Raw genomic sequence first — 19,333 nt, 5'->3', positions numbered from 1 at the left:
CCGATGTAATAGAGCCTTTTTTACATCGGTTTTATAAAATTCCGATGTAAAAGGTTTTCTATTTTTTAGCATATTATGGCTGTTTTTCCTATTTTTCCATTTTAACCTGTAATTTTTTTTTGTACCTAATTTTCCATATAAGACTCAAATACCACACAGACCAAAAAGGTCGCTATATATTTTGCACATTTTTACTCACAGCACACAGACCACATTTAATTGCACCAAATAGCTAAGATGCATATATATATATATATATATATATATATATATATATATATATATATATATATATATATATATATATATATATATTCGTCAAAATATACAAAAGTATTAATCTAGGATACACAAGTGTACAAAATGATAAGAATGGTTTACACACGGTTTACTACTACAAAATAATAACATAACAAATATTCAACCATTTAAGTCCTTTCGCGCACTTGAAAAACCAACACGCATCCACGAGAAACATAAAGTTATTCTTTATATAACTCAAAGAAACATATCCAACATATTTTTCATCACATAGTATCCACAATCATTAATGTTATGTTGTTTCCTTGTCTACAAATGAAAGACATAATTAGTGAATAATTATCATAAAATTAAATATAGAATTATAATGTACATCACACTTACATTGGGCCTAAGCCATGTAATAGCCTTTCTTCTATTGCCATTTGCAAATTGATGAACCTCAAAAGCACTAATTCAAAAAAAATCCATATAAAGCCACATAAAATATGAAATTACTTTTGTAACAATTTATGTATATATATGATATATACTATATTATAACAAAATTCACATAAAAGATAAACTTACGTTGAAATAATTTTCATCGTGACTTTATCAATATCCCGATGAAGTGAACAAAAGAATACCACACTATTGTCTCTTGGACACAAGACTATTAATTGCCAATGTTGTCTGTACATGTGTATGGAAATACAAAAGTCACATAAAATATTTATGTTATCAAAATTAAAAAATAGAAAACAGAATTTCATAAAAACTTACCCATGAATAAGTGGTAGTAAGTGGCAAACTTTGTTTTGCGACATTAACTTATCTTGTACGTATTTTTTAACATCTACTATAGATTTCGGCACAGCATCATAATACATACACATAGCAGGAGGAAAATACGTCTTGTTACCTACATAATGTTATCATCAAGAATTTCAACAATTAAAGTTATGAACATGCTATTTTAATATCAAAAGGTAATGATAACTTAATTTGAACAAATAGTTGGTACCTATATATTGTGGAGTTAGCTCTTCTCGTATACCCATCACGCCCAAATCTAGACGAGCATTAATACCATCCTTTGTCTTGCCTTGAATGTTGAGAAGTGTTCTGATTACACTATCACATACATTTTTCTCCACGTGCATCACATCAATACAATGTCTTACCTCAAGACTAGACCAATATGGAAGATCGAAGAAAACCGACCTCTTTTTCCATATATTATTCATAATAGGCCCGTTTTGGTACTTTCCAAAAACAGCAGTAATGCCCTGTTGTCATTGATAAACTTCCTCTCCGGTTAAGGGCTTTGGAGCAACACCATGCCCTTGTTCCCCATTGAAAGCTTTCCGCAATCTACGATATGGATGATAACGATTTAGAAATTTTCGATGCCCGAGATAAACAGACTTCTTTACAAGCTGATGGTAACATGTGTCTTTTTCACATACAGGACACGCTTTATGCCCTTTAACTTTATACCCAGACAAATTGCCATATGCCAGAAAATCGTTGATAGTGCAAAACAACATGGCACGCATATTGAACTGTTCATCGGAATGCGCATCGAAAACATCCACCCCTTCCTCCCACAACAATTTTAAATCATCAATCAGTGGACTTAGATAAACATCTATGTCATTTCCTAGTTGTTTTGAGCCCGAAATCATCATGGATAACATCACATATTTACGCTTCATGCACAACCTAGGAGATAGGTTGTAAATCATCAGAAGAACGGGCCAAGAAGTATGGTTAGTATTTAGATTACCAAACAGATTCATTCCATCAGTAGAAAGTCCAAGTCTAAGGTTTCTCGACTCTTTGCCAAAATTTGGAAACAAAGAATCTATTTTCTTCCCTTGCAAAGAATCAGCTACATGGGGGATTTGTCCATCACATTTTCTTTCTTCTGCATGCCATCTAAGATTCTTTGCGTCGTTTGCATTAGCGAATAATCTCTTAAACCTTGAAATTATTGGTAGGTGCCATATCACTTTCGTGGGAGGACCCTTTTTGACCTCGTCATCATCACTATATTCACCATGTCTCTTTTTGTAGCATGACGCCTTGCACTTCGGACAATGGTTATAGTTTACATACTCTTTTCTGTATAATATGCAATCATTAGGACATGCATGTATCTTTTCATACTCCAAACCCATCGGACACAGTATTTTCTTCGCCTCGTAATAATGACTTGGCGGTACGTTACTTTCTGGAAGCATTTGTGTCAACAATTCAAGCAATTCGGTAAAACTTTTGTCAGTCAACCCGTTAATTGCCTTCAGATTAAACAATTTTAACACGGCTGATAAACGTGTAAAATTTGTGCATCCCGAGTACAAAGGTGTATCCTTGTCATTGCATAAAATATCATACGCATGTTCCCTCTTAAATGAATCTTGTCCAATATCACACATCATGTCTTCCAGAAGATCATCCATTTCTACTTAACATTATCTCTTTGGGACACGTTTGAATTTTCTACCACTTCACCGTGCCATATCCATTGTGTATAACTTTGACAAATCCCTTCACAAATTAGATGATCCATGATTTCTTTCTTACTAAGCTTTGGTTCTTTATTTGCACAACGAACACATGGACAGAGAAAAAGCGTAGGGTGACTATCTGTAGCATTACTTTTAGAAGGAGGAAGATCTTTTTTAGCATTACTTTCAGCAAACTGTAGAAATTCCATCACTCCATGTTCGTACTCAGCACTTAATCGATTAGCTCTCATCCAACTACGATCCATACCTATGTTGTGAAATTAATGCATACAGAATTAAATTTTTATGACGCCTACAATTGACAATAAATATTTGTCCAAAACGCGGGGGTGCAGACATTATTTCTAATAAAATTATTTCATGTTTAGCTTAGCTAACTCTAACTCTAAACTTTTTTTTCTTTTGTAAACCCGGTATTTGGCCTAATAATATAATAATCCTGAGACCAATCTCACTGACTACCGGAAGAATTCACGAAGCAAATAGGTATGAATAAACATAAACATATTCAACAAATTAACACATTCAAAACGAATTCAAAACCAAAATTCAATGCGATTATACTTCAATCTCCATGCCAACATTGCCGCGATATATAACTTTTATTAACACAATGAATCAAATCATACCACAAATATTCTTAGATTTAAACCAAAATTCTTATATTTAAAATAATGCATCGGTATAAGAATTTCAACTTTCTATTTAATTAAAAAAACGAGCAAAAACATCATACACATGAAGATCATAATTTAACCGGGAGTAATAATCATGAATTTGTTATTTTTATACATACCCACACATATCCTTCATCACATTTCCAACAGAATCAGATTCAGTAATAAGTAAGGACTCAACTAATCAAATGGAAACAAAAATATATACTCAGATTCATGAAACAAAGTTTGGGAAAACAAAAATATGTACCTGGAATGGGAATGGTGGCTGGCTGGAAGATGTTGAAGACGCGTTGACGGCGGTCTTGGTTTGCACGCCGTCCGGCTGAACGCGTTGACGGCAGTCTTGGTTCGTGCACCGTCCGGTCGAGCGACGTTGACGGTGGTTCGGTCGAGAGCGCAGCAGGTAGGCGGTGGTTGGTTCGGTCGAGGACGGCGGAGGGAGGTCGGAGCGGAGGTCGACGCAGTGGAAAAACAGAGGGGTTCAGTCGTATGTGGAAGAAAGGTTTCGCATGCAGGTGGAAGAAAGAAAAGAAATGTTTTGTGAGAAAGGAGGCTAGCGTTTAGTTGGAAATAGTGGAAATAGTGAGATATTTTTCCCATCGGGTATTACATGGGCCGATGGAAAAGCCTTTTCAAAAAAAATTTTCCCATCGGGTATTAAATGGGCCAATGGAAAAGCCCATTCTAGTAGACTTTTCCCATCGGTTGCTATAATAACCGATGTAAAAGCCTTTATAAAATATTTCATTTTATTTACGGTAATGCCACCATGTAATGAATTTTTAATTTTTGAGTTATTTTTCCCACCAGCTCCATTAAATGTCTGATGTAAAATCCTTAAATCAAAATTTTTTCACATCAATTTGTTTTAAAACCTGATGTAAAAATCTTTGACATATATTTTTTACATCAGTTTTCTTAATACCTGGTGTAAAATCTTGTAACCAAATGAAATATTTTTAGTAGTGATTTAACCACCTTACTCACTCACTCTCCAACACCACAATCAAGCTTGATATACCCAAGTTTGATGGTACTGTACCCTCAACTGGATCTTCAAAATTACATAATTTTTTAACTTTCACCAAATAGCTGAAGATCAACATCTCCGAACAGCTTCCTGCTATATGAAGGGAGAAGCTCTTACCTGGTTCCAATAGATGTTTTTCCAATGGACAACTCAGATCATGGCAAGCGTTTCTTCAAGCCCTAGAATTGCGATTTGCTCCATCTCACTATGATGACCCGAAAGGCGCACTATTTAAGCTCTGTCAAACCACCACCGTTACCGAATACCAAACTACCTTTGAGTCACTCGCTAATCGCATTGTAGGTTTGCCTTCTCATTTCTACTTAAGTTGCTTTATCTCTGGCCTTAAACCTGCGATTCGTCGCGAGGTTCAAGCTTTTCAGCCATTATCCCTTTCTCATGCCATTAGTTTAGCTCGCCTTCAAGAAGCCAAAATTAATGACCGTCCTCAACCAAACTACCCTCCCGCACCGAAACTTCTCCACCAGTCACCACAAACACACCTCTCACTCAAACCAACATCAACCAACACCATAACATCCAACCCGCCCTAACTACAACCCATATCGCACTGTTAACAAAAAACCCAACCCATATCAAACGCCTATCGCCGATAAAATTACAAGCACGCCGCGAAAAGGGCTTGTGCTACATCTGTGACGAACTTTATCATACTAGCCACAACTGTCAACGCCGATTTCACCTCCTTATAGCCGAACCTGACCCAATTGAGCCAACCTCTCATACTGCAACCCAACTATTGTTGGAAGCAGCGTCTACCCAACCACTTGAACCTGAACCCGTTGACGACCCATCTCAAATTAGCTACCACGCATTAGTGGGCCATTCCGTTCCTCAAACGCTGCGTGTAATGGGCCGTATTGGCAAACAACAAGTGTCTGTACTAATTGATGGTGGTAGTGCAAATAACTTCATCCAAGATAGGCTTGTTAAACAATTGGGCTTGGAACTTTAACCCACAGATGCCTTCAATGCCATAGTAAGAAATGGCGAGGAACTACCATGTGGTTATCTGTGTCGTCAATTAACTATTTTATTAGGCTCCAATGAATTTTTTGTTGATTTTTTTGTCCTACCCATTAGTGGAGTTGAGTTAGTTATGGGGGTCCAGTGGCTTAAAACACTCGGCCCAATTCTAACATATTATAACACACTCATAATGAAATTCATCATCAACAACCAAACCATCCTCCTTCAAGGCATTCCCAAACCTCACCCAACAAAAGCTTCACTCCACCAGTTAAAAAGAATGATCTCTGCCAAAGCCATTGATACTTGCTTACAACTACACCTTATCTCCCCACAACCTTCACCACACACTCCCACTACAACTCCTAAACCTGTCTCTATCCTACCTGAACAATTCAATCCACTATTTGAAACTCCAACCCACCTTCCTCCCTTAAGAAACACTGATAACCAAATACCCCTCCAAACCAGGACCAATCCAGTGAATGTCTGACCATATCGCTACCCGCATTTTTAGAAGCGTGGAATTGAAACTCAGATTCGTGACATGCTAACTCAGGGCATTATTCGTCCCATCTCTAGTTCTTTTTCCTCTCTGGTTCTCATTGTACGCAATAAGGATGGCACGTGGCGGTTTTGCGTAGATTATGGTGCTCTTAATGCCATTACCATCAAGGATCGCTTTCCGATTCCTTCCATCGATGAACTGCTTTATGACCTCTATGGTACTCACTTCTTCTCCAAGATGGACTTCCGCTTAGGTTATCATCATATTCTTATGTGCCCAGGTGACATACCTAAAACTGCTTTTTGCACTCATCAAGGTCATTATGAATTCTTCGTGATGCCCTTTGGCCTTTGTAATGCTCCATCTACCTTCCAAGCTACTATGAACATACTCTTTGAACCTTACTTGCGACACTTTGTTCTAGTATTTTTTGATGACATTCTAGTCTTTAGTAAGTCTCTAAAAGAACACTTATTTCATCTTAAACTGATACTTCAATTATTGCTTGATAACAAATTTTTCTTGAAGAAATCTAAGTGCTATTTTGCTCAGTCATCTATATCTTATCTTGGTCACATTGTGTCTACTGAGGGGGTTGGTGCATACCCTGAGAAGATAGAGGCTATGGTCAATTGGCCTACCCCAAATAAATTGAAACAGTTGCGAGGTTTTTTGCGCCTCACGGGCTTCTATCGCAAATCCGTGAAGAATTATGCTTCCATTGCAGCCCCTCTTATTGAACTCTTGAAGTAAGACTCTTTCTTTTGGAATGAAGATGTTTCTCATGCTTTTGCTACATTAAAGCAAGCCATGACTGAGAGCCTGGTATTAACTCTGCCTGATTTTGCAAGTGAGTTTTTGATCAAAACAGATGCTTCTGGACTTGGTATGGGTGTTGTTTTATGCTAACAAGGTCACCCCATTTGTTATTATAGTAAGAAGTATTGTTCACGTTTGCTTGCTTCCTCTACTTATGTGCGTGAATTATGTGCTATTACCTCTGCTGTAAAAAAATGGAGTATATACCTTATGGGCAGAAAGTTTGTGACCCACACCGATCAAAGCAGTCTTTGTGAACTAATGAAACAGGTTGTTCAGACTCCAGAACAACAATTTTACCTTGCAAAACTGATGGGTTGTTTCTATGAGATTGTTTATAAACCCGGAGCTCAAAACAAAGTTGCAGATGCCTTATCTCGCATCCATGATTCTGCCCCTACTTGTTTGGGATTTACAGTTTCACACACGGTCTTCTTGGACAAGCTACGTACCCACTGCCTTCAAGATCAGGCTTATCTGGAATTACTCTCCGAAGTGCACCACCAACCTTCTGAATTTCTTGACTTCAAACTAGTTCATAACCTGTTGTTCTATAAAGGTAAACTTTATATTCCAGCATCTTCTGGCTTTAAAGCTACACTCTTAGAGGAGTTCCATTCATCCCTTATTGGGGGGCATAGTGGGATTACAAAGACATTAGAGAGACTAAAGGAGAATGTCTATTGGGAGGGAATGCACAATGACGTCACTAAATTTGTCAAAACTTGTCTCACATGTCAACAAACCAAGATCCCCCCTCACTCACCATATGGTTTATTACAACCTCTTCCTATTCCCTTGAATGTTTAGGAATACATATCCTTAGACTTTATAGTAGGGCTCCCTTCCTTCCAAACATTCACAGTGGTGCTTGTTGTTGTTCATAGATTATCCAAAGTTGCACATTTTGGTATGTTACCTACTCATTTCACTGTTGTCAAAGTAGCAGAGTTTTTTACCAAAATGATCTCAAGTGTGTATGGAATGCCAAAGAGCATGGTTAGTAATAGGGGCCCTGTTTTTCTTAGCAAATTCTGGCATGAGGTATTTCACCTAAGTGGAACTGTGCTACGAATGTCTTCCGTTTATCACTTTCAAAGTGAAGGGCAAACCGAGATTGTCAACAAAGATTTACAATAATACCTTCGTTGTTTTGTCCACGAACAACCTAAGACTTGGGGAAAATTCCTTCATTGGGCGGAATGGCATTACAACACAACCATTCACGAAAGCACAAGCATAAGTCCTTATTAAGCAGTTTTTGGTAAACCAACGCCAACACTGAACCAGTACATTCCAGGGACAAGTCAGATTAAGGCTGTTGACACTGACTTAGTAACACGAGACCAAATTCTGAACGTGCTGAAAAGAAAGCTGCTGAAAGCACAGGAAAAAATTAAACATTTTACTGATAAGCACCACAAAGAGCATTCCTTCAAACCGGGTGATTTAGTGCTTGTCAAGCTAAAACCATATCGACAAGTCTCGGTTACCGGTTACCATCCTAAGAAGCTAGCTAAACGTTTCTATGGTCCTTTCAAAATTACTAGAGCTATTGGGGAAGTTGCTTTTGAATTGGAGTTACCACCTAGTAGCAAGATTCACTCAATGTTTCATGTTTCCCAACTGAAATCATGTCGTGGTGCCGTTGATTCCTCACTGGAATTACCTCCCAATGACTTTGAAAATTGTCCTATTATTGAACCTGTTGCTATTCTGGACAGAGGATGGAAGGAAGGCAAAGATATGGTGCTGGTGCAATGGAGTGGTCTATTTCCAGAAGACGCAACTTGGGAGGCGGCTGCTATCACACTCAAGTATCCTTAGTTGAACCTTGAGGACAAGCTTAGTCTTGATGGGGACATGGATGTTACGGAAGATGCTAATGCTAAATTGGGCCAGCAATATGATGATGTCATTCCACAAGGAAGGCCCAAAAGAAACAGAGTCAAGCCCAAATACCTGAAGGACTATGACACATCTCATATGATACGCAAATGATGGATGATAACAGCTTGCATAGTAATAGAATAGTCTAGAACAATTCCTTGACAGCTAGCATAGTACTGACAACTATCATTCTTATCCTTTATTGATTCTAAGGAATATGATCTTTAAAATTGGTTATTTAAGAACCAAACTTTTTCAATAAATGCAAGCAATCAATTATGAAGTAAATGTTAGGTTTTGTTAGCGTCTAAGTTTCTGAGTGTTCCTTTTTCTCCTTCTGTTTATGCTGGTTTAGTGACAGTACACATGTCCAAAGTGCTACGAAATGTTGGTTATGTCACAAAAATTTGCTTCTCATATGACTTCAAAACACTACAAGTTTGATAGTTCAGAGGAGAGAAAAACGAGATATATGTCTAGGGTCAATAAGAAACCAAATCTTCAGAACCATAAGCTCGATAACTGACAAACTACATTTACTCTTGTTGTTCCATCTAATGATCATCAACGTGTTGCTTCTCTAGTCAATAATGAAGATCAAAGTCAATATCCTTTTGGGAGACGTTTAATTGAGTTTAAATAAATGTGCTCAATTTACAATGTTGAAATACTTTTTTCATAGTCAAGCTAATAAGTGCATTTGTTAAATTACTGTACGCTTTATTTAAGTTTTTTTATGTTTCATTTTATTTGGTCTTCAATTTTGTGTCTACTTATACTTGAATCTTGTGTTGTGGTTTTAATTACATAAATAATAAAATTTCTCTATCTTGATATTAATTTATATATTTGGTAGATTATTTATACGATTCACTTCATAAGCGTTTTGCATTAGATTATATGTGATATACAGTATTAGGATAATTATACAAGTCAAACACTCTTAAATGGATCGTTAATAAATTCAGTTTTCAATTTCATTTCAGGTTCATGTTTTTAATATCTTTTTGAAAATAATTACTTGAAAAATTCACAGATAAAACACAAAATGCAAACATCTATTTTTATCTCCTACATTCTTGATAATTATGATTAGAATCATCCCAAGTACGCATAATTTAAATGTTATCAATTATATATCAATGATTGTGAGATGTTTTTTATGAATATATTTTCTACCCTCTCTCACTTGTGGCTGCACATACAAGTGCTCGTGCTAACACACTCTATTTTAAAAAAGATAAACAAGAGAGTTAATGTATATAATTTGAAGTTATTTGTATTACTTTATTGAATTTATGTAGATAGTTTTTGATATATATTATGCATTTTTATACATCTAGGAAAAAGAGGCATGCTTCTTAGATTAAGAGAACAAGAGAACCGTTCCCTTTTCTCATCTCCCTCCCTAGTAAAGATGCCTTGCATAGGATAGACCACAACAATTGCGAGGAAAAAACAGTGTATGGAAACACATGATAGCAGCATGTATTACTTTGTTGAGAAAATCCAGAAGCAGTAGGGGTTACAAGCAGCCGAAGATTAAACTAAAATGCGGTATGCATGCTTTGTTTAGGGGAAGAATTGTTGGAATATTAATATTTAAATTTTAGTCGGTTAATAAAATTCCTAGACAAAAGGAGTATCTAGATTAAGGCATATTATTTATCATAAAGGGCTGGAAAATAGTAGTTTCAGTTTTATGTAGTTTTATGTAAATATACAGCCTTAATTTTCTGTTTTCTTCATCGAATAAAGTTTGCAATATTAATAAAATTTTTGTTTATTGTGTTCTAACCTTGATCAACACTTGGTATCAGAGCCTCATCAAAGAGGCTTGATTAGAGAAAGAGTGAGAATTTAAAGAAATTCGTGAGAATGACAGATGTAGTAGTAGCAGAAATTTGTGCAACCAGTAATTCCCAAATTTGAAGGCTTCTATTAGTATTAGGCAAAGTCGATGGAGATCTTTCTCCGATCTAAAGAGATGTGGAACTTGGTCTAGGACGGAGTGGTTGTTGGTCCACAAAACTGAGATCCAACTGACGAGGAGGCAAAAACAATTGCAGAACACAAACTCCGAAGGACAGAAAGGTGAAGAATAATCTCTATCAAGCCATTGATAGAGAATTCCTGGAGACAATACTAAATGATTACATCTCAAAGCAGATATGAGACTCAATGAAGTAAAAGTTCAAAGGTTCAACTAGAGTGACGAGAGCTTAACTTCAAAGTTTGAAGACTGAGTTTGAGGTACTGAAGATGAAAGAGGAAGAATCCATCAATGGATACTTTGGACGATTTATTTCCATAGAAAGCGGATGAAAGCCTACAGAGATATTTAAAAGAAAATGATATTACTGCAAAAATTCGAGGTTTCTTGTGCCAAAATTCAACTATGTTATGTGCTCCATTGAGGAGTCTAACAATGTGGAAGGAGTATTAGTTCTTGTGTTTGTTTTCTTTAACTACATTGTGGTTCTTGTGCCAAAATTCAACTATGTTGTGTGCTCCATTATATTAGCTTAAAGACGTTAAGCAAAACCATTTAACTACAAGGAGTATTAGTTCTTGTGTTAATTTTCTTCTGTTTTTGAAATTTTTGTTTGTTTGATTCTTGTTTCTTTTCTATCTGGGCACTTCTTGTATCCATTGTACTCTTGTATTTTTCTGAGGGCTTTATCCTAATTTATTAATATATTATTTGATCATTCAAAAAAATAGTATATGGAGTATGTCAATTTAGACACCAACAACAAATATGGAAAATGAGGAAGTTGAGAAGGGAAATTAGGTCTTTTAATAAGGGGTTTAAAGGTCCTTTCATTAGAACTTCATTCATTGTTATCTTCATAATTTCATGAGAGAGAGTACCACGAAGAGATGAGGAAGGAATAGAAGGAAAATCAATTTAAAGCTTTAAAACATCTTGCATTGTGAAGTTGGAGTCTCAATCCTATGGAAGAAGAAAAGAAGCAAGAGCTCACCATCAATCCTTATTCAAATGGAAAACACTAAGGATTGAGGTTAAGTCAGTAGGATAACTGTGTTGGTTGGCACAAATTATGACTATTGGAAAGAAAAGATGTTTGCTTTTCTCAAATTCATAGACATCAAAAATTGGAAGGCAATGGGTAAAGATTGAAAACATCATGTGATAACTTCCAAGATGGTTCAACAAGCTTAAAGTCTGAAGTTGAATGATCCAAAGATGAATACGATGAATCTCTCGGAAACGAAAAATGCCTTGAGTTTTATATTAAATGTTGTTGACAAGAACATGTTGTGAATAATCAACACTTTTACTGAAGCCAAAGAATTTTGGAAGATTCTCAAGACTACTCATGAAGGCACATTCAAGGTTAGGATGTCAAGGTTGCAGCTCCTCACAACTGAGTTTGAAAAGTTGAGAATGATGGAAGATGAGCCCATATCTGATTTCAATGTTATAATGAGTGAAATAGCCAACAATTATTTTTCCTAATGGGGAAATATGTCAGAAGAAAAGGTGGTTAGAAATATTCTCAGATCTTGGCCATAAAAAATTTAGATGAAGGAAACATCCATTAAAGAAGCACAAGCCTTAAGCACTTTGAAGGTTGATGAACTCATTGATGTTATAACAAGATTTGTTCTGATCAATATTCTTAGTTTTGATGATAACAATGTATATGAATTTTGTATGAGATAATGTGGTACTCTAATACTATGAAATTTCCATGACAGGAATTATATAAAGAGTATGCACAAAATCAGCGCAAGAAGAACTGACTCAGAAGGTTCAGCATGCAACATCAGAACATGGTCTGGCAAGACATCAGAAGATGGTCAAGCAGAATTAGAACATGGGTCTATGGAAGCATCATAAGAACTTGAGATCAGAAGCAGAAGCACTGAAGTTCTCATGGTATCACACTAGAAGCACTTCAAGGTCAGAAGACAAGAAGATGCTCTGCACCAAGCTGTTTGACTCTGATGATATTCAAACATTGTTTACACAAACATCAGATCAGAAGCAAGTACAAGATGGCAGGCTACGCTGACTGACAAAAGGAACGTTAGAAGCTATTAAAGGCAACGTCACTAGACACAGCGAAAGCAAGGCTCGAGGTAGTTGACAAAAGAGTGAAACATTAAATGCAATGCTGTACGGATTACGCAAAGCATTAAATGCTCCCAACGGTCATCTTCTCAAGCGCCTATATATTGAAGTTCTGATGAGAAGCTGAATACAACACTTGCGCAAATATACAGAAACGCTGTCAAATTCAAAAAGCTCTCAAACTTCATCATCAACCTCACTACATTGTTGTTGTAATACTTTAGTGAGATTAAGCTTAAACTTAAGAGAAAATCACAGTTGTGATAATAGCTTTATAAGAAGCATTGTAACTCTTAAAAGAATTTGTTTACATTAAGTTTTAAGAACTAGAGTGATCAGGTTGTTGATCAGTATACTCTAGAAAGTCTTAGAGAGTATCTAAGCAATTTGTTCCTAGAGTGATCAGGTTGTGATCAGTATACTCTAGAAGACTTAGAAGATGTCTAAGTGGAAAACCATTGTAATCTTGTGTAATTAGTGGATTAAATCCTCAGGTGAGGTAAATCACTCCAAGGGAGTGGACTGGAGTAGTTTAGTTAACAACGAACCAGGATAAAAATCATTGTGCAAATTGTTTTTATCTTACAAGTTTTAAAGCTACACTTATTCAAACCCCCCTTTCTAAGTGTTTTTCTATCCTTCAATTGGCATCAGAGCGCCGGTTCTAAGGTGCAAGCACTTAACCGTGTTTAGAAAAGATTCAGGAAGAGAAAAACGCATCAGTACAAGATGTCTGGTGAAGATCCATCACATACATCTACATCTGGCTCAGCTGAGCAATACAATGGAAATGGTAACAATGGTTATACTAGACCACCAGTATTTGATGGTGAAAACTTTGAATACTGGAAAGATAAACTTGAAAGTTACTTCATTGGTCTAGATGGTGACTTATGGGATCTTCTGATGGATGGTTATAAACATCCAGTGAAAGCTACTTGCGTAACGCTTACAAGACAAGAAATGAATGATGATCAAAAGAAGCTTTTCAAAAATCATCATAAATGTAGGACTGTTTTGCTGAATGCTATCTCTCATGCTGAGTATGAGAAGATATCTAACAGGGAAACTGCCTATGATATATATGAGTCATTGAAAATGACCCATGAAGGAAATGCTCAAGTCAAGGAGACCAAAGCTCTTGCCCTAATCCAGAAATATGAAGCCTACAAGATGGAGGACGATGAAAACATTGAGAAAATGTTCTCAAGATTTCAAACGCTAACTGCTGGATTAAGAGTTTTGGACAAAGGCTACACCAAGGCTGATCATGTAAAGAAGATCATCAAAAGCTTGCCCAGAAGATGGGGTCCAATGGTGACTGCATTCAAGATAGCAAAGAATCTGAATGAAGTCTCTCTGGAAGAGCTAATCAGTGCCTTGAGAAGCCATGAGATAGAGCTGGATTCAAATGAGTCTCAGAAGAAAGGTATGTCTATTGCATTAAAATCTAATTATAAAAAATGCACTAACGCTTTTCAGGCTGAAGAAGTAGATTCTGAAGAATCAGAATCAGAAGAAGAAGATGAACTGTCCATGATTTCCAGAAGGGTAAACCAACTCGGGAAGAGCAAGCAAAGGAAGTTCAAAAGCTTCAGAAGCTCAAAGAAGCTTGAAAGAGGAGAATCTTCTGGTGGCAGAAGATCTGACAAAAAAAAGGTCATCTGCTATGAGTGCAATGAGCCTGGACACTTCAAGAATGAATGTCCAAAACTTCAGAAGGAGAATCCCAAGAAGAAGTTTCATAAGAAGAAGGGTCTTATGGCAACATGGGATGATTCTGAATCAGAATCAGAATCAGACTCTGAAGGCGAACAAGAAAACTTTGCATTGATGGCCACAGTGGATGATGGATCAGAATCTACATCAGAATCAGATTCTGAAGAGGTATTTTCTGAACTATCTAGAGAAGAGTTAGTTTCCAGTTTAACTGAACTTCTGGAGCTCAGGATCATCTTAGTATCAAATACAAAAAGCTGAAAAAGCTATTTGAATCTGAAACTAAGAAGCTGGAAGTATAAAATTCTGAACTGAAGGAAAAAGTTTTAAAATTATCCAAAGACATTGGATCTCCTTCTGAATCAGAAAAATCCACTCCTAGGGTCTGTTTGGTTGGAGGTAGATGGAGGGGAGGGGAGGGGAGGGGAGGGGATATTTGTAAATATATTTGTTTGGTTCACTTTTTATGAGGGGAGGGGAGGGGAGCAAAATTTCTCCTAAACTCACTTTTTGCTCCCCCCCAAATTGGAGGGATTTGGAGGGGAGGGAAGATTTATTTATTAAAATTTTATTATGTTCCCTAATTTATCCTCAAATATTTTTTTAATGCCAAGATTGTCCTTACTAAATTATTAAAGATTAGGTTTTTGTTTCACGTTGCATTTGTCTTCTATTTTGTGGCTGCTATCTGTACCTTGTTTTTCTCAGGTGATTTTTTTTCTTTCATTGAATTGTTCTTTTTGATTTTATATTTTTATTACGTGTGTAATCGATATTGTTTGTTAGGATGTTATATTTGTACCTATATGCTATTCAAATTTGTATATCAAATCTATAATTTTATTAGGATGTTGTAGTGTTAAATTTACGGCGAATAAAATAAGATTCAACCTATTATAATTATAAGAACAATACGGTATAAAAAATAGTAGCAAAGTACCGAAAGTAACGAAGACAAGTTAAGGTGTATCAAAAGTACCGAAAGCATACCGAAATCCTAAGCATAGAAAGGTATAGACTATGAAAAGAAATTGATTATCAAAATTACTGAAAGCATAGACTATGAAAAGAAATTGATTATTAAAATCCAAAGCAAAAGGTATACACGTCTGCTATATATAAAAAACAGTAGTAAAGACATTGATATACACGTTTTCTATAATGAAAAGAAATTTATATATTAATAAAATAAACAGTAACAAATTATATATATGAATTGTTTTTAACTTTCTAATATTAATATAATAAATAGTTTTTTTTTCAATATAATTTTTTTTTTTTACATTCTAATATTATTTTATCTATTCTTTATTATAGAAATTATTTTATTGAGTTAGATGGATCATCAAGATCAGAGAATTCGTATTAACAAATGGTTTGATTTGCGTCAAAGAGTTATAGTTCAACTAATGTGTGCTGTTGTTTACTATTATGTTCGATTATCTCGTAAAAGAAAATTGTGTTATAGTATGAGCTCTGAGAGAGAAAGGGTACGTGAAGAAATTATGTACCGAATTAGTAACAGTGAAACTAGTAGAAATATATTAAGAATGGGTCCCCAAACTTTTATGACCTTATGTGATATCTTACAAAGAGAAGGGGGATTAAAAGCTACCCGATGGTCAAGTGTGGAAGAGCAAGTTGCAAAATCAATTTACATATTAACACATAATGCAAAAAATCGTGAAGTCAACTTTTGGTTTCGTCGTTCTGGCGAGACTATTAGTCGTCATCTTCATCAAGTTTTGAGAGCTATTCTTGAATTAGAAGACAAATTTCTTGTCCAACCTGATGGCTCAACGGCCCCTCATGAAATTTCTAGTAGTTATAGATTCTACCCGTATTTTAAGGTAAAATTTATTATTAATAAATTATATTCCCTACATAAAAATACTAAAATTTCTAGTATTCATAGATTTTATTGATAAAAAAAATTATATTGTATTAGGATTGTGTTGGTGCAATTGATGGAACACATATACGTGTCAAAGTATCTGCAAAAGATGCCCCTAGATATCGCGGTAGGAAAGACTATCCGACACAAAATGTTTTAGCAGCATGTACTTTTGATTTAAAGTTTACTTATGTGCTCGCGGGATGGGAAGGGTCTGCCTCTGACTCTAGAATAATAAAGAATGCATTAACACGTGAAGATAAACTTAAAATTCCTCAAGGTAATACAAGAATAACCTAGACTTATAGTTGTTTATATTATATTTTAAACTATCACATTTATTATTTACCTTTACTATAGGAAAATATTATCTTGTCGATGCTGGATTCATGTTGACAAGTGGCTTAATTACGCCTTATAGAGGAGTTCGGTATCACCTGAAAGAATATTCCGCTAGAAATCCACCCCAAAATTCTAAAGAGTTGTTTAATCTTCGACATTCGTCTTTACGCAATGCAATTGAAAGAGCCTTTGGTGTATTGAAAAAAAGATTTGAGATTTTATCTAATTCAACAGAGCCAAATTATGGAGTCAAAGCTCAAAAATTAATCATTTTTGCATGTTGCATTCTTCACAATTATCTGATGAGTGTAGACCCGGATGAAGACCTTATAGCAGAAGTAGATGCTGAACTTGCAAATCAAAATGTATCGCATGACAATCATCAAGGTTCAAGAAGTGACAGAGATGAGCTTGCTATGGGCGGGGTTATAAAAGATAGTGTAGCACATCAGATGTGGTTAAATTATCAAAATAATAATTTAGCTTAGAGAGTCTAACTTATATTTTATAATATTATTTTTATGTTTGTTGTTCCTTGATGAACTGGTACCAAATTTATTATGATGTTTATTATGTTATTGGAACTTTTTGTTAATTATATTTATTAACTTTGCTGTGTTATAATTGTTCATTTTTATAGTTTATGGCATCGAATAAGCAATTACCAATTAATAATGGTAATTCTGGAACTTTAACTTGGAATAGAGCCATGGATGATGCTCTTGTTGATGCTTTTATGCATGAATATGAAAAGGGGAACAAAGTCAACGGTACATTCACTACATCAGCATATGAAAACATTGCAGCTGAACTCCGTGCATTATTTGGGAACAAAATTGACAAGCTGAAGATAAAAAACCGTTGGAAAACTTTGAAAAAAAACTTTACTAAATATTATGACATTTTTAAAGGCGGTATGAGCGGATTTTCTTGGAATTCAACTACACAATTATGGGATGCCGAGTCAGAAGTTTGGGATGCTCTAATTGAGGTAACTTTTGTATGAACTTTTTGTATTTTAAAATATTTTATTAATCAATAATTGTATAACTTTTATTAATCAATAATTGTAAAACTTTCATTAATCTTATATCTTTTATTTATCATACTTTTTCAGTCAAAACCAAAAGCATCAAATTGGAGAAATGTACCACTTCCAAATTATGAGAAGATGGTGATACTTTATGGACCTAATCGAGCGGATGGAGAGGAATCTGGTACTTTAAAAGAGACAAGAAAACAAAAGTCATCGGTCACCAATGAAGACTTTGTCGAAACTATTCAAGATATTGATGACCATGTTGCCCGAAATGAGGTGAATTTGGAAAGCTTTGATGTTGGTTACGATTTTTCTGTACCTGAAGCACAGTCACCAGATCCGTTAAGTGGGAGTAAAAGGAAGAAAATGAAAGTGGTAAAAAACAAAGATACAAACAACGATATTACTGAACTCCAAGAATCAATTGTCTTGGTTGCAAATGCACTAACCGAAGGAAATGCTGCAATACGAGAAGGAAATGAAATAATGAGAGAGCGTCAGAAATATGAATTGCCTCCAATTTCAGGGGAAGAAACATGGAATTTAATAAAGGAGTGTGGATGTGATGCAAAGTCATTGCCGCAAATATATTGCATTGTAATGAAAGATGCTGACAAACTTAGGATGATTCTCCAGTGTCCACCTGAAGCCCGCAAAGCAGTGATAATGCAAATGGTCTTTGGCTCATCTGATTGATCACTTTATAATAGTTTTATGACTTTTATGAATATTTTATTTACAATTTAATGTTTCTGAATATTTTGTTTACAACATAATATGTTTTTCGATATTTTCTTTAAATTTGTGTGGTTTATAATATGAACAGGTTTTTTATTTGGTGCCTCTGACTCTATAATTATTTTTATTTAGAATTAATTTTACCAAATACAAATGAAAATATTTGTAAGGTTAAAAAGGTAATTTAATTTTAAAATCCCTCCCCTCCCCTTGTGAACCAAACATATATGTTGTTAAAAACCCCTCCCCTCCCCTCCCCTCCCTTCTTTGAACCAAACATATATTTAGTTAAAATTCCCTCCCCTCCCCTCCCCTCCATTCCCCTCCCCTCTATTAAATTCCCTCCCCTCCCCTCCCCTCCGTTGAACCAAACGGACCCCTAGCCTCAATCATATTCTGAAAGAATATGACTCGAGCTTCAGAAAGTTTCTATCTAGAAGTATTGGCAGAAGTCACATTGCTTCTATGATATATGGAGTTTCTAGAAACAAAAGGATTGGCGTTGGCTATGAGGGTGATATCCCACATAAATTTGAATCTGTTGATGAGTTGAAAATCACATACAAGCCATTGTATGAGCAGTTCAAATATGGCCACTCACATGATATTAGGCTCACTTCACATGCACAAAGCTTTCATACTACACACACTAAGAAGCATGTGACACAACCTAAAAAATATCATGCTGCCAAACCTAAAGAGTATCATGTTGTTCCTCCTGTTAATTATTATGCTAAACCCAAGTTCAATCAGAACTTGAGGAAAACTAACAAGAAAGGACCCAAGAAATTGTGGATACCTAAGG

At 35.5% G+C, this 19,333-nt stretch overlaps 3 protein-coding genes and 1 long non-coding RNA gene across 4 annotated transcripts; 2 read left to right on the top strand and 2 right to left on the bottom strand.

Annotated features, from left to right (window-relative positions):
* Positions 1-347: 347 nt before the first annotated feature.
* Positions 348-937, bottom strand: LOC131645747 (uncharacterized). Its single transcript, XR_009297180.1, has 3 exons — positions 832-937; positions 646-712; positions 348-570 (listed from the first exon to the last, which is right to left on the bottom strand). It is a non-coding gene; the product is annotated as an uncharacterized LOC131645747 (long non-coding RNA).
* Positions 938-1,538: 601 nt separating this feature from the next.
* LOC131647254 (uncharacterized) lies at positions 1,539-2,708 on the bottom strand. Its single transcript, XM_058917162.1, has one exon. It carries the CDS (start codon positions 2,706-2,708, stop codon positions 1,539-1,541), a length of 1,170 nt encoding a protein of 389 aa, XP_058773145.1.
* Positions 2,709-6,024: 3,316 nt separating this feature from the next.
* Positions 6,025-8,631, top strand: LOC131647174 (uncharacterized). The gene is made up of 4 exons (XM_058917088.1): positions 6,025-6,734; positions 6,921-7,509; positions 7,615-7,848; positions 8,095-8,631. Exons 1-4 carry the CDS (start codon positions 6,025-6,027, stop codon positions 8,629-8,631), a joined length of 2,070 nt encoding a protein of 689 aa, XP_058773071.1.
* Positions 8,632-15,852: 7,221 nt separating this feature from the next.
* On the top strand, positions 15,853-18,486 carry LOC131647150 (uncharacterized). Its single transcript, XM_058917064.1, has 2 exons — positions 15,853-15,933; positions 18,067-18,486. The coding sequence occupies exons 1-2, from the start codon at positions 15,853-15,855 to the stop codon at positions 18,484-18,486; spliced, it is 501 nt and encodes a 166-aa protein (XP_058773047.1).
* Positions 18,487-19,333: the final 847 nt, after the last annotated feature.

The sequence above is a fragment of the Vicia villosa genome, linkage group LG2 (assembly GCF_029867415.1).
Source record: "Vicia villosa cultivar HV-30 ecotype Madison, WI linkage group LG2, Vvil1.0, whole genome shotgun sequence".
NCBI lineage: Eukaryota > Viridiplantae > Streptophyta > Magnoliopsida > Fabales > Fabaceae > Vicia > Vicia villosa.
The sequence above is the reverse complement of the archived record's forward strand: the minus strand, read 5'-3'. Positions and strand labels throughout refer to the sequence as shown.

What these genes read in the sequence shown, in the direction of transcription:
- LOC131647150 (XM_058917064.1), top strand. Translation starts at nt 15,853, where the DNA reads ATGGATCATCAAGATCAGAGAATTCGTATTAACAAATGGTTTGATTTG. An exon ending in TAGTTCAACTAATGTGTGCT is followed by an intron (nt 15,934 to 18,066) that starts GTTGTTTACTAT and finishes GCCCGAAATGAG; the next exon opens with GTGAATTTGGAAAGCTTTGA.
- LOC131647254 (XM_058917162.1), bottom strand. Translation starts at nt 2,708, where the DNA reads ATGGATGATCTTCTGGAAGACATGATGTGTGATATTGGACAAGATTCA.
- LOC131647174 (XM_058917088.1), top strand. Translation starts at nt 6,025, where the DNA reads ATGCTAACTCAGGGCATTATTCGTCCCATCTCTAGTTCTTTTTCCTCT. An exon ending in CCTCTTATTGAACTCTTGAA is followed by an intron (nt 6,735 to 6,920) that starts GTAAGACTCTTT and finishes TTGTTATTATAG; the next exon opens with TAAGAAGTATTGTTCACGTT. An exon ending in TTAGCAAATTCTGGCATGAG is followed by an intron (nt 7,849 to 8,094) that starts GTATTTCACCTA and finishes ACACTGAACCAG; the next exon opens with TACATTCCAGGGACAAGTCA.